This window comes from Aedes albopictus, chromosome 1 (genome assembly GCF_035046485.1).
Source record: "Aedes albopictus strain Foshan chromosome 1, AalbF5, whole genome shotgun sequence".
In the NCBI taxonomy this organism is placed as follows: domain Eukaryota; kingdom Metazoa; phylum Arthropoda; class Insecta; order Diptera; family Culicidae; genus Aedes; species Aedes albopictus.
Genome location: NC_085136.1, coordinates 308,493,308 through 308,505,652, shown reverse-complemented (window position 1 = coordinate 308,505,652; position 12,345 = coordinate 308,493,308). Strand labels below are relative to the sequence as shown.

General features: G+C 38.8%; 1 protein-coding gene across 1 annotated transcript; it reads right to left on the bottom strand.

The window, feature by feature from the left end:
- Positions 1-10,652: 10,652 nt before the first annotated feature.
- LOC115265845 (uncharacterized) lies at positions 10,653-11,962 on the bottom strand. Its single transcript, XM_062860806.1, has 2 exons — positions 11,106-11,962; positions 10,653-11,035 (listed from the first exon to the last, which is right to left on the bottom strand). Exons 1-2 carry the CDS (start codon positions 11,707-11,709, stop codon positions 10,653-10,655), a joined length of 987 nt encoding a protein of 328 aa, XP_062716790.1. The 5' UTR covers positions 11,710-11,962.
- Positions 11,963-12,345: the final 383 nt, after the last annotated feature.

The following is a 12,345-nucleotide window of genomic DNA, read 5'->3' as shown; positions in this document are numbered from 1 at the left end:
AGAATTCCTTCGAGAATTTATTTGAAAAAAATCTTTCGTGGTTCTTTAAAAGTTCTGCCCTTGTGATACTACGGTAATTGCTATTGGAAATCTGTCTGAATTTTATTCAGAAAATGCTTTGATGATTTCGGAAATTCTTTAAGAATTTCTTTTATTTTTTATTTTTTTTTGAAAGTTTGTGGAAATTTTCATAGAATATATTTCGGCAAATTAATTTTGAGATTAGATTTGACCAATTTCTTTAAAAAGCCTTAATAATTATCTTCAAGACTTTCACTGGTAATTCTTATATGAATTCTCTTGGCAACTGCTTTGAATTCTAAAGTAAATTTATCCGAAAACTATCCGGCAATTTCTTTGGGGATTTGTCAGGAAGTTTTTCGTGAATTTCATAGGATTTTCTTCAAACAAGCCCAGTTTAGAATTTCTGAATTTCCAATTCAGCCATTTTCGGATGCAATAAATATAAATACAATTCAATCATAAATAATTACAAAAATAAATATGATAAAATTGCCTGACAAATTTGCAAAATAACTGAGAAATAAATTGCTGAAATAATTTCAGAGGAATAGCCATTGAAATTATAGAAAATAAAATCCAAAGGAATTGTTGATTAAATTCTAATTAAAGTACCGCAGAAATTAAAAAAAACAATCATGCCGATGGAACCCTCAAAGAAATGGCCATACTGCGCTAGGGGCAAGACACTGTGCGAACGAGAGTTACTCAGAGAAATTCTGAGTAACTCTTTTTACCAATGATCGACGAAATTTGTCGAAAAACACCCCTAAAACTGCAAGAAAAGCGAGATATCGGGCAATGTTGTTTTGATTTTGCGATAAATCAGGTAACACCCAAGCAAAAACGGGAGCAATCCTGAGAAATTCTGAGCAACTCTGTGAAGGAAAATGTACTCTCCAGCACAGTGTCTTGCCCCAAGATACTGCGGTCTAGAGAATACGGAGTCGTGGGTTCAAATCCCACCAGAACGCGATTTTTTAAATTCATCTCTCAATTTGTCAATTAGCAACATTCGGTGCCTTCTAATCAATTGGTTTTTCTCGTTCATTCCTATAGGATTTCACTAGAGATTTCTCTAGTAATCTTCTTCTTCTTCTTTGTGACTCTACGTCCGCACTGGGATTTGGCCTGCCTCACTTCAACTTAGTGTTCTTTGAGCACTTCCACAGTTATTAATTGAACGGCTTTCTTTGCCTGCCATTGCAGGAATTTGTATATTGTGAGGCAAGGACAATCATACTCTTTGCCCAGGGAGTCGAGAAAATTTTCCCGACTGGAACGGGAATCAAACCCGTCGTCTCCGGATTGGCGATTCATAGCCTCAACCATTAGGCTAATTGGAGACCCCTAGTAATACCTCCTTGCATTTCTCTGGAAATTTATACTATTCCCGAAACTCGTTTAGGGATTCCTCTTGAGATTTCTATTGGGATTCCTTCAGCTGGAATTCTTTGAAAATGGCCAAGAGGAGTTGCGGGAGTAATACCATGATTAATTTCTAGAGTAATCCATGAATAAAAGCTCTTGAGGAATTCCTGAATGAGTCTTTAGAAAAATCCCTGGAAGAATCAACGGCATTTCTGGAAGTATCCTAGATAAACTGCCTAGACGAAACCCATCAAGAATGGCAGGAATAACCCTAGAGGTATTCCTGCAGGTATAATAGTTTTTTTTGTTCCTAGGAAGATTGTCTTGAATAATCCCAGCAAGTTTTTTAAGCAATCCCTGGAGAAATTATTAAAAGAATCCATAGAAGAATTTCGGAAGGTATTACAGTAAGAATTTATGCAGGAGTCCTACGAAGAATTGCTGGAATAACCACAGCAGGAATAGCTTGAGAAATCCTGCTGAAATTCCTGGAGAAAGGCCAAGAGGAGTTCATGGAGGAATCCCATTAGAAATTTATGAAAGAATCCTTGGATAAAATATCTATGAATAAAAATTCCTGGAAAATCACCGGATAGCTTTTGAAGTAATCACAGGAAACATATCAGAAGGTATCATTGGAATGTCTGGGGGAATCCAAAGAAAATAAATCCTTGGAATACCTAGAGAAGTTCCTGCAAGAACCGGTAGAGGTATTCTGGAAGAATCTATAGCGAAGGCCATGAAGAAATCGCAGGAGGAATTTCTGAAGGAATCTCAGAGGTATCATAGAAGTAATTTCTAGAGAAATCTTATAATAAGGAATGCCGCGAGTATCCTAAGAGAAGTTCCTCTAACAAATTCCTAGAGAAATACCTGCAGTTGTCCCTGAAAGAATCAGTAGAAGTATACTGGAGGAATCCCTAATGGAATTGCAGGAGGGATTTCTGGAGAAATCTCAGGAAGGTTTCTCGAAATTATTGCAGCAAGTAAGTATGCCAGGAGAAATCCCTAGAAGTATTTCCGAAGAAGCCCTAATGTGAATTACTTAAAGAATTTCAGCTGGAATTCTTGGAGGAAGGTCAACAGAAGTTTTTGGAGAAATCCCCTGTGGAGTTTCTGGAAGAACCTCTAGAGGAAGTCCTAGATAAATCCTTGAAGAAATCTCTGGAAAAATCACCGATGGGATTTTTAGAAAAATTCCAGGGAGATTTTCCGGAAGAACTTCCCTAGTAGGATACCTAAAGACACAGTGAGAATTTTTGGAGGAGTTCTAAAAGAAATTGCTGGAAGAATCGTCACAGGAGTTTCTTGAGGAATTCTGGCCACAATTCTCGAAGGAAGGCCAATATAAGCTCCTGGAAGAATTCCTTGAAAAATTTCTGGAATAATCTCTGAATCAAATCTCTGGAGGAATTCCTGGAAGAATCACCGGAGGAACTTCTGAAAGGATCCCAGGAAGATTGCCTTAAATAATACCACCAGGAATTCCTAAAGGAATCCGAAGTATCAAAGTAAGAATTTCCAAAGAAATCCTAGGACCAATCTTTGCAGAAAATTTCAGTATGTACAACCCCATCTTGCCTGCCTAGAGAATCCTAAGGGAAGTGTATTGAAGAAATATCGGGAGAAATACATACAGGCTCAGTGCTGGGAATGGTAACAGTAGTTTGCTTGAATTTGGTGATTGAATCGGTGTCCAGGCATTGAAAAAGCTCGGCTCATGAGCTAAACTCAGCCAATTGTATGCTAACTTGATGCTCAACAGAAAGGTAGCCTATGATCGTTCAGGCTCATTGAACTTGGACGCTCATCAGCTAAGTGAGCTTCGAGCAGTGCAGCTCACTGCACCAGAACTGACTGAGCCCGGACTATTTTCGCATTTTTTTTTATGCACAACCGTCGACACAGCTGATATATTTTGATATTTCTCTTTTACTGAGATAATCTTTCGCCGTCAGAACCGTATCAAAGGGCTGAAGGTACACAGCAGAATCTTAAGACAAAACTCATCCAGCTTGAGTTTTAGAAAACTGAATATAGAAAGTGAGCTGAGCTATTTTGACCATTATATATTTATCATTATATGTATGTAGTCGATTCGTAGGACTGCTCGACATAATAATTCCTCGGATCCTTATCTTCTAGAAGAACCCTTTTCGCCCGTACCCGTCGATTGCGTCTTTCGTACCAATAAACCATTTCCCAATCGAGCGGCACGGCGGTTCAACGCCGCCATTGAGGTTTGCAAGGACCAATTATATTCACGAAGACAATAAAAATTTCACTATTTTCGCACCCGCTTTCCCGCCCAGCCCCTTCAAATTGTCCAGTTGCATGCCAGCCCTGCGACTGTCTATGTCAAGGGTCCCATGGGCCCATGCTGCTGAGCTAGATATCCGGGAGTTGTGGCTCATCTGCTGGGCCTGTTGAGAAATTTGTACCTAAGCCTCAGTTAGCCTCAACCTAGGCCTCAACTCATACAAATGCCGGTTATGACAGAAGTGACTGTCCTGTGCAAGAAAAAAAAAATGATGGTTTGCTATGATTTTCGACTGGTACCTACATAGAGGACCAAGTAGTAAGGCGTCATCAAGCAAACTCGAGCTCATTGTTTATTGCAGAAGTGAGCCATCACGATCGCTGATTATGAAGGAGTTGAGCATACCAGTTCGCTCACAGCACCGGGACACTGCGATCATGTTAGGCTCATGCTCGTTGAGCTCGCTCACAAGTCCAATGCCTGTCGGTGTCTATGCATATCCGGCAGAAATGTGTTTGAATCAATATAGTAGGCGATCGAAAAAATAACTACAGTAGCAGCTACACCGCGGGAGTCCCAAATGAATTTCATTGAAATTCGTTTGTCATACTAGCGTACTTGGCGCAGTATCATAACGTCCGAGGCCATAAAGTCCCAGGACTTTATGGCGCATTTTTTCGGGGCATAACGTCCGAACTTGCAGATACGCCACGAAGTCCAAGGAAAGAAGGCACATAGGATATTATGACGCATCCAAACTTTTGGACGCTATTTCGCAAAAAAACGCGACTTAATGTCCGGGACTGTATGGCCTCGGACGTTGTGATCCGGCCCCGCGTACTTCATTAGCATTAGGACTTCAATTCTGTTTTCTTTCAATTTCTATTTCTTTTTGGGTAATTTTCGTTATTAGAAAAAAATGTTTTGTTTTAGGTATATCCATACATTTTTATATTTATATAAGTAAAGAAAAACATTAACAAATGACAAACGAATAAAAGTAATAAAATCATTAAATTACACCAGATAGCGATCATCAGGTGTTTGGCTGTAGTTCATGCTGCGTAAGTGACGGAAGGATCCTGTCGAGCAAGCTTTCGTTCAATTTAATCAGCAAAATGTGTTCCAGCGTATCCTCCGACAAACCAGTCCTCAGGTCTGACAAAATTAAAGCCAATCCACTGAACGCTCTTTCGACGGACACTTGAGATGATGCAGTAGCCAAAACAACCAATGCAACCGCAGATAATTGTGGATGTGTTGCTTTGCGCGCAATCCAGTGATCCCAAATATTATGGTCATGTGGCATCCGTTCTCCAATTTCAAGTAGTTTGAGTTGTTCGGTCAATTGCGTTTCAGGATCAGCCGTTGCGCCTTGCGTTTGTAAGGTGCCACCCTAGGGGCAAGACACTGTGCGAACGAGAGTTACTCAGAGAAATTCTGAGTAACTCTTTTTACCAATGATCGACGAAATTTGTCGAAAAACACCCCTAAAACTGCAAGAAAAGCGAGATATCGGGCAATGTTGTTTTGATTTTGCGATAAATCAGGTAACACCCAAGCAAAAACGGGAGCAATCCTGAGAAATTCTGAGCAACTCTGTGAAGGAAAATGTACTCTCCAGCACAGTGTCTTGCCCCAAGGTGCCACCGAACATTTCAGTAAGGAAGTCTGCAATTTCATCTCCCAAGCTCTCCTCATTGTTGGTTGAAATTGATTCACCAGCACCGTTAGGCATAGGATTTACACGTTTTGTCTGTTGAATCCTTCTCCAGGTTTTGATGAGATATTTCTAAAATCCAATTGAAATAATATAATTATTATAGTAATAAACGAAAATCAAAAATAAACCAAGACAAACCTGAACTTCTTCCTTTTCGGCTGGGGATAACACCGTAGAGTTCAAATAATTGAAGCGGGGATCTAAAAACAGAGCTGCTTTGAAAGCCATGTTCTGCGTGAGCATTTTCAACCGATTTCTGAGGGATTGAATCAGCGGGGCAGCAAATCGGTTGTTTTTCAAACTTTGCAGATTTCTAATCGCCAAAATCCAATTCATATAGACATCCGAAAAAGCTTGATGTTCACCCGAATAAAAAATACAGTAGAAAAACCGAACGTTATATTGTAACAGTACTATTTAGAACCATATTTTTACAATATACACCACTGTAAAAATAAAAATACAAAAACAATAAGATGTAATGTAGGACACCATACCGTGAATTGTAAATAAGATTTTTACAATATATTATACAGGTTGTTAAGTATCGTAACAATATGAAAAAATATTTTTCTCCATATATATTTTTTTGCAAAACCATACATTTTATTGTTAATGAATTGTACAAAATACTGATACGTGGGTTTAAATATACCGTACATTGTATGGTACATGAATGGTTTCAAACAATAAAATGTACTGTAAATAAATTGTTTTTAATTGTAATTTCACTACTGGTTATACATTTGATCAAATGGTTTTGGAATGGTTCTCTTTTGTTATGTTGAATTGTTTTACATTACATAAACCATATATTGTTATATTATCTTGCCATTTTCCTCCTGTTAATGGCATCTTAGGCTTATTAGATTTATTAGAATGCGCTTTGGGAATTCTCCAGAGCGTTTTGGATAACCCTTCATATATAGGATCGCCCACGTCTAAGTCTGAGTAGTCTCTGATTGCATTAACAGTTGAAGCTTAGGCTCCCATGCCCCACCAGCCAGATAACCGGGATTTGCAAACTTAGCATTATTTGTGGCAACACTTTGAGCGGCATGATGGAACTATGCCGAGCGCGCTAAGTGTTATTAGACCACTAATGTAGTTGCATAAAGTGGGTGTACCTCGTCATAAGTATCATTACAGCGTGCTTAACCGTTATTGCAATATTGAGGCACCAGTTTGACTAAAGTTTGAAATACATTACAACTCATGAGATAACTGTCAAGTTCGATTCAAATATAAGTTAGGTTAAAAAGCGAACCCGCAGACGAACCTATATTAAAAGTCATTTCAGTGTTCAGTCCAGTCCATATGTTAAAGATGGCTCTACGTCAAAGATAAAGTTTGTCAACCGCATTTGATTCGATTGTGGTCGAAGGCAAGTTCACATGAGAGAAGAGGAGAAAACTACTAAATACAAATACAGAAAGAATAGTGTTGAACCAGCCTCCTGTCACGCGGCCATGTTTTTGAGGTCAGCATCTTGGGGCAAGACACTGTGCTGGAGAGTACATTTTCCTTCACAGAGTTGCTCAGAATTTCTCAGGATTGCTCCCGTTTTTGCTTGGGTGTTACCTGATTTATCGCAAAATCAAAACAACATTGCCCGATATCTCGCTTATCTTGCAGTTTTAGGGGTGTTTTTCGACAAATTTCGTCGATCATTGGTAAAAAGAGTTACTCAGAATTTCTCTGAGTAACTCTCGTTCGCACAGTGTCTTGCCCCTAGGTCAGCATCAAAATCCAGGATCGGTTATTGACTGTGGCTGCATCATGTCAATAACAATTCTAAATTTTATGGAAACTTTATTCCCGTGACGAAGACGAGCTGATACTATTACGACTTCATTTTTAAATAAATAATTGCGAAATTAAAAATCATGTTTAAGCGAAACTAACGATTTTAAAAGGTAAAAAAAATTGGTTGTGAAAAAAAGTTTCGCCGCTTTTGATTTTTGCTCCTGGAATTATGTTGTTGCGCTATCATGGGGAACCAAGCCGCCGAGCCGCCGCTAGTGTGTTCAACGAGGCGGCTGGAAGTGGGAACCAGAGATGTTGGCTCGTTATTTTCCTGTGGGGCAGTATTGCGGTGACAGTAGGCTGTGTTGAACTCATCTACCGTAAACCGGGGTCAAATTGATCTCCGGGCCGAAATTGATCAGACGATTTTCAGTAAGATTGGGCATACTTTTCATAGTTTCTTCAAATGAATCGTGCTGTAGGAATCGAGTACAAAACGATATTTGCAGGGAAACTATTTAAAGTATGCTATATCTAACCGAAAAACGTCTGATCAATTTCGACCCGAAGATCAATTTGACCCCGGTTTACGGTACTTATTTACGGTAATCTGACCTGCATCTTTCCGGGTTGGCCTACATTGCATTCGTATTTCTCTCATCGCACTCTACACACCTAGCCCGCCCTCGAGCCCGCCATATCTCTTGGACCCCTGCTTGGACCTGCAATTCTTAGGACATCTGGTTTACCACTGATTTAAACATGTTATTGGCATTAACCCTTTGGAGCCGGAGGGGTCATATATGACCCCGGCGATGAAACCGAGCATAGCAAACGTGTTCGATACCAGCTAAGTTGCGTCGACAGCGGCGAAAAAAATCGATTCCAAAAGGTTAAATTGATGTTTCAACTTATTCACTTTTTTCTCTTTCCTTTCCTTTGCATCAAAAAAGTCACAAACATCAACAAAACAAAGCACGGAAAAAATCTTAAACTGAATAAATCTGGTGTTCGATTTGAATAGGTCGAATCTGCATAGGAATCACAGCAAACATACGACCTATTCAAATCGAACACCAGAAATAATTAAAAATTCACGGAAAAATAATGTTTCGGAAAAGTGAATGGTTCAAACGTAAGAAAAACAGTATAATATATTGTTACATAAAAATCCAATGTAAATGTATAATATAGCGAACCATTTCATTACAATACACTTTATTGTAGCTGGTACACTGTATGGTGCAGGAATGGTTTTCACCATACACCCTATGGTTAGTTTTTATCCGGGCAGCTTGTAGTAGTTTCGTCGTGATATACATTGGACGGAACGCTTCTTCATATTCTTTCATAAACTGCCAAGTTTCTTCATCGAGTTCTAGATTTTATAAGGTTAAATTAGTAATAATACAATCTTTACAATAAAAATTAACATACCTATCTCCGGATACTGTTCTCCAAGCATGGTGAATAACGATTCTTGATTTATGATAGATCGAATGATCTTGTATTTTCCGCACTATCTTGTAGGCGCCCACAGAGGTGGGTACTTGGGGCAAGACACTGTGCTGGAGAGTACATTTTCCTTCACAGAGTTGCTCAGAATTTCTCAGGATTGCTCCCGTTTTTGCTTGGGTGTTACCTGATTTATCGCAAAATCAAAACAACATTGCCCGATATCTCGCTTTTCTTGCAGTTTTAGGGGTGTTTTTCGACAAATTTCGTCGATCATTGGTAAAAAGAGTTACTCAGAATTTCTCTGAGTAACTCTCGTTCGCACAGTGTCTTGCCCCTAGGGTGGGTACGAGAGCTTGTGGTATTCAAAAAACGCCTTGAATTTGATCTTTTTGACGCTTTTTGACAACCCCTCCGTAACTTGACAGATGAGCTCAGTTTCGCGTACCTACTTGCAAATCGCAGATGTCGCTACTGTTCGTAAACAACGGGGCCTTCCTTCACTGACGCAACAATTTTTGTCCATGCGAAAACATCTTTTTGTTTCGTGGTGAGTGGAAGCCAACAAGAGGCTAGCGTTTCGTATCAAAAGGACGTATTCAACAGAAGCGCAAAAACTAATGTTCATTAAATTGAAATTATTTTGATTTTTCTTTTTGTTGTTCTAAGAAATGTAATAAAAGCACATGTTTAAACGGTCTTGCATATTAATTGGTGACTGCGCATACTACAGTATGCGGCAGGAAAAAATGCGAAAGTGTTTTTCAACTTCAAACCTCATTTTCGTCCATTTGACATTAACCAATCTATGTTTCAACGTTCCATGATCTATAATAGGCTAATTTTCTGAAAAGTTAATTAAAAAATTTCCCATTTTGGTCACTAACCTTTACAGGGCGGCGCCTGAAGATGAAGACAACCAGAATTTTCAAACCGCAGAAAATCGCACAGGTCGCTAAATTTCGCATCTTATAAAACAAAATTTTTGATTTTCTCTACAATATCATCAAATATATGTACTTATTTCATCTGGTATGTGAAACTACATGGCTCTAGATCAGTGTGGTCTGGTTTTTCATCGAATTTGAGCTAATTTTGTTACTGTTATAGTCATTTTGTTTAATGACCATTGGGCGCGCAGTTTATTGATATCCGCTTATTAGCCCTACATTATCACATGTTAAACATCAAATATGTTCATTTTTATTTTTCAGTGCTAGAATATAGACATTGACTGATACACTGTCATGAAAAAATAGTCATGTATATCCCATATTTAGCGTGTAATAGTGCCTTGAACTTTTCGCATTTTTTCCTGCCGCACCCTGTAGACCAGAGGGCCGAGGGCCCATATAGCCGAGGCGGTAAACGCACGGGTATTCAGCATGACCATGCTGAGGGTGACGGGTTCGATTCCCAGTCGGTCCAGGATCTTTTCGTAAAGGAAATTTCCTTGACTTCCTTGGGCATAGAGTATCTTCGTGCCTGCCACACGATATACGCATGCAAAATGGTCATTGGCAGAGGAAGCTCTCAGTTAATAACTGTGGAAGTGCTCTTAGAACACTAGGCTGAGAAGCAGGCTTTGTCCCAATGAGGACGTTACGCCAAGAAGAGAGAGAGCATACTAGACCAAACCGAGGATCAAACTCGAAAAAAAACATCTGCAAAAGATTATTTTTAATTTCCATTTTGGCTTTGCCGCCAGATATTTAACTGTTAAATGTTAGCATAAGTAACCTAATTTATTACTTGCTGGTGCTTAATAACCGCACTAGAAGAAAACATGAGTTTCTTATTAATTTTATGAAAGTCGACTATTTTGCCTTTACCCGTTCTATAGATATAATGTTCGCTTCTAGTAAACAAATTCATCATGCCGCACTTAATTTGCATTTATCTACCACAAAAAAATCGGAAATAACAAATTAAGGTTTCAATTTAATGTTTTAATATTTTTTGTGCGGTTTGTTATTGTCGGTTTTCGTCCTTTTCAAAAGTAGCGCTTGCCGCTTTGAATCTGACAGTACCACCCGGACCAAAATTTTTAGGTACGCTGACGTTGTTCGGCAGCTGTCAAGTAGCTCCCGGGTTGCTTTTTGAGAACTCCGTCACAATTTTGATATTTGCATCTGAATTTGACACAACGTCATTCAGTGCAAGCTGAAGAGTGTGAGATGCACAACGAACAATGTTGAAATGATCACTTAACTCCACACTCAAAGCGTCCATTATTTCTTCCGTGTTATCAATCACGTCTTCTTCATTTGCCCAGTCGTCCGAAGCAACTGCGGTTGAAAATTGTTCCTGCAACTTCTTTGCTGCTGCTATCATATTGGCCCCGTTATCCGAAGTGATCGAGAATATCTGATCAAGCGATATGTTGAATCGCTTCAGAACTTCCAGAATTTGGATTTTCAAGAACTTAGCTGTCTGACTTTCTTTTACTTCAATCATACCTAAAATCATTTCAAATTATAAATTCAGTTTGGTATAAAAATGTTAAAGAATTGGAATGTAACATCTTACATAGTGTGCGCGTCATCACTTCGTGATTGAGTTCATATTGGGCATTGATGCACAGGATATGTCTTCCAAATCTTGAAGCCGAGTCGATCTTGATCGATATCAGTCTTTCGGATATTTCTTGCTTGATACCTTCAATAATTGAGCCAGAAATCCGTTGGAGATGATTTTTCATATTCTTTCGATTTATCGTTGTATTAAGAGCTTCAGCCAGTGGATCCAGAATAAGTCGGAGAGCTTCCCAATCAAAACAACATAAAGGCAAATTGTGTTTTGTAACGAGCTTCACGCACGCTTCGTAAAATTTTTGCCGATCGAAGAAAATGGTTAGCTTCTCAGACGATCTTTTTTTCTTGGCTGGAGTTCCTCCGGAAAATCCCAATCTTTGAGCGACGTCGTGGTGCATGTTCCGAAAATGCCGAACGAAATTTCCAGCATCGTAGTTCTCCTGGGAATACGCACATCTTCCAAATTCTTCAATTTTGCATTTGAATTTTCCGTCTGCTTCCAATATGAAGTTTTTCACCATCGATACAAAAGATGGTCCCTTTCTTTTCGTAGCTTGTATCTTCATACTACAAGTTGGGGAATCTTCAATATCTTCCATTAGATCCGGAGTATGCACTGTCTTCCTTGCCACTCAAAAAATTGAAGAGAACTGAAGTACTTTGCTCTTGTGTTGTAAAAGAATAACTAACCACCGTTGTGACCTACAGTAGCGAGCTACCGTAGCAACAAATGGTTACCAATGAATTTCAACAAACTACACTACAGTAGCGAATAGTTTTGCAGTTATCACCATGGGTAGCTGTGATTTGCATAGTTTGTACTCCGCAGTATGAGCTTCGTGACATTTCCCAGCACTGCGATACAGGAAGTTTAGAGAAATCACTGTACACTGAAAAAAATATTATAGTAATTTGAACCATTAGGATGTGTTTATTTTTACTATGCCGAAATTCAGTTGACATAAACACGATTTGAGTTACCGTAACCATGTTTCAATCAATTTTACCATGTACTGAAAACGAATGTATGGTACACGCAACAATGCACTCATGTTTATTACTACCATGTCCAAAATAGTAAAAACTATCTTCAAATATGTCAAATTATAGTAGAGATTACTATGATTTTCCAGAATAGTAATCATCACAACTTAGCATAGTCAGATTAAATAATTTCTTGTCATTTCATTTGACTATACTCATAGTTCTCCCAAACTGTTTTGTAGTAGGCTTCA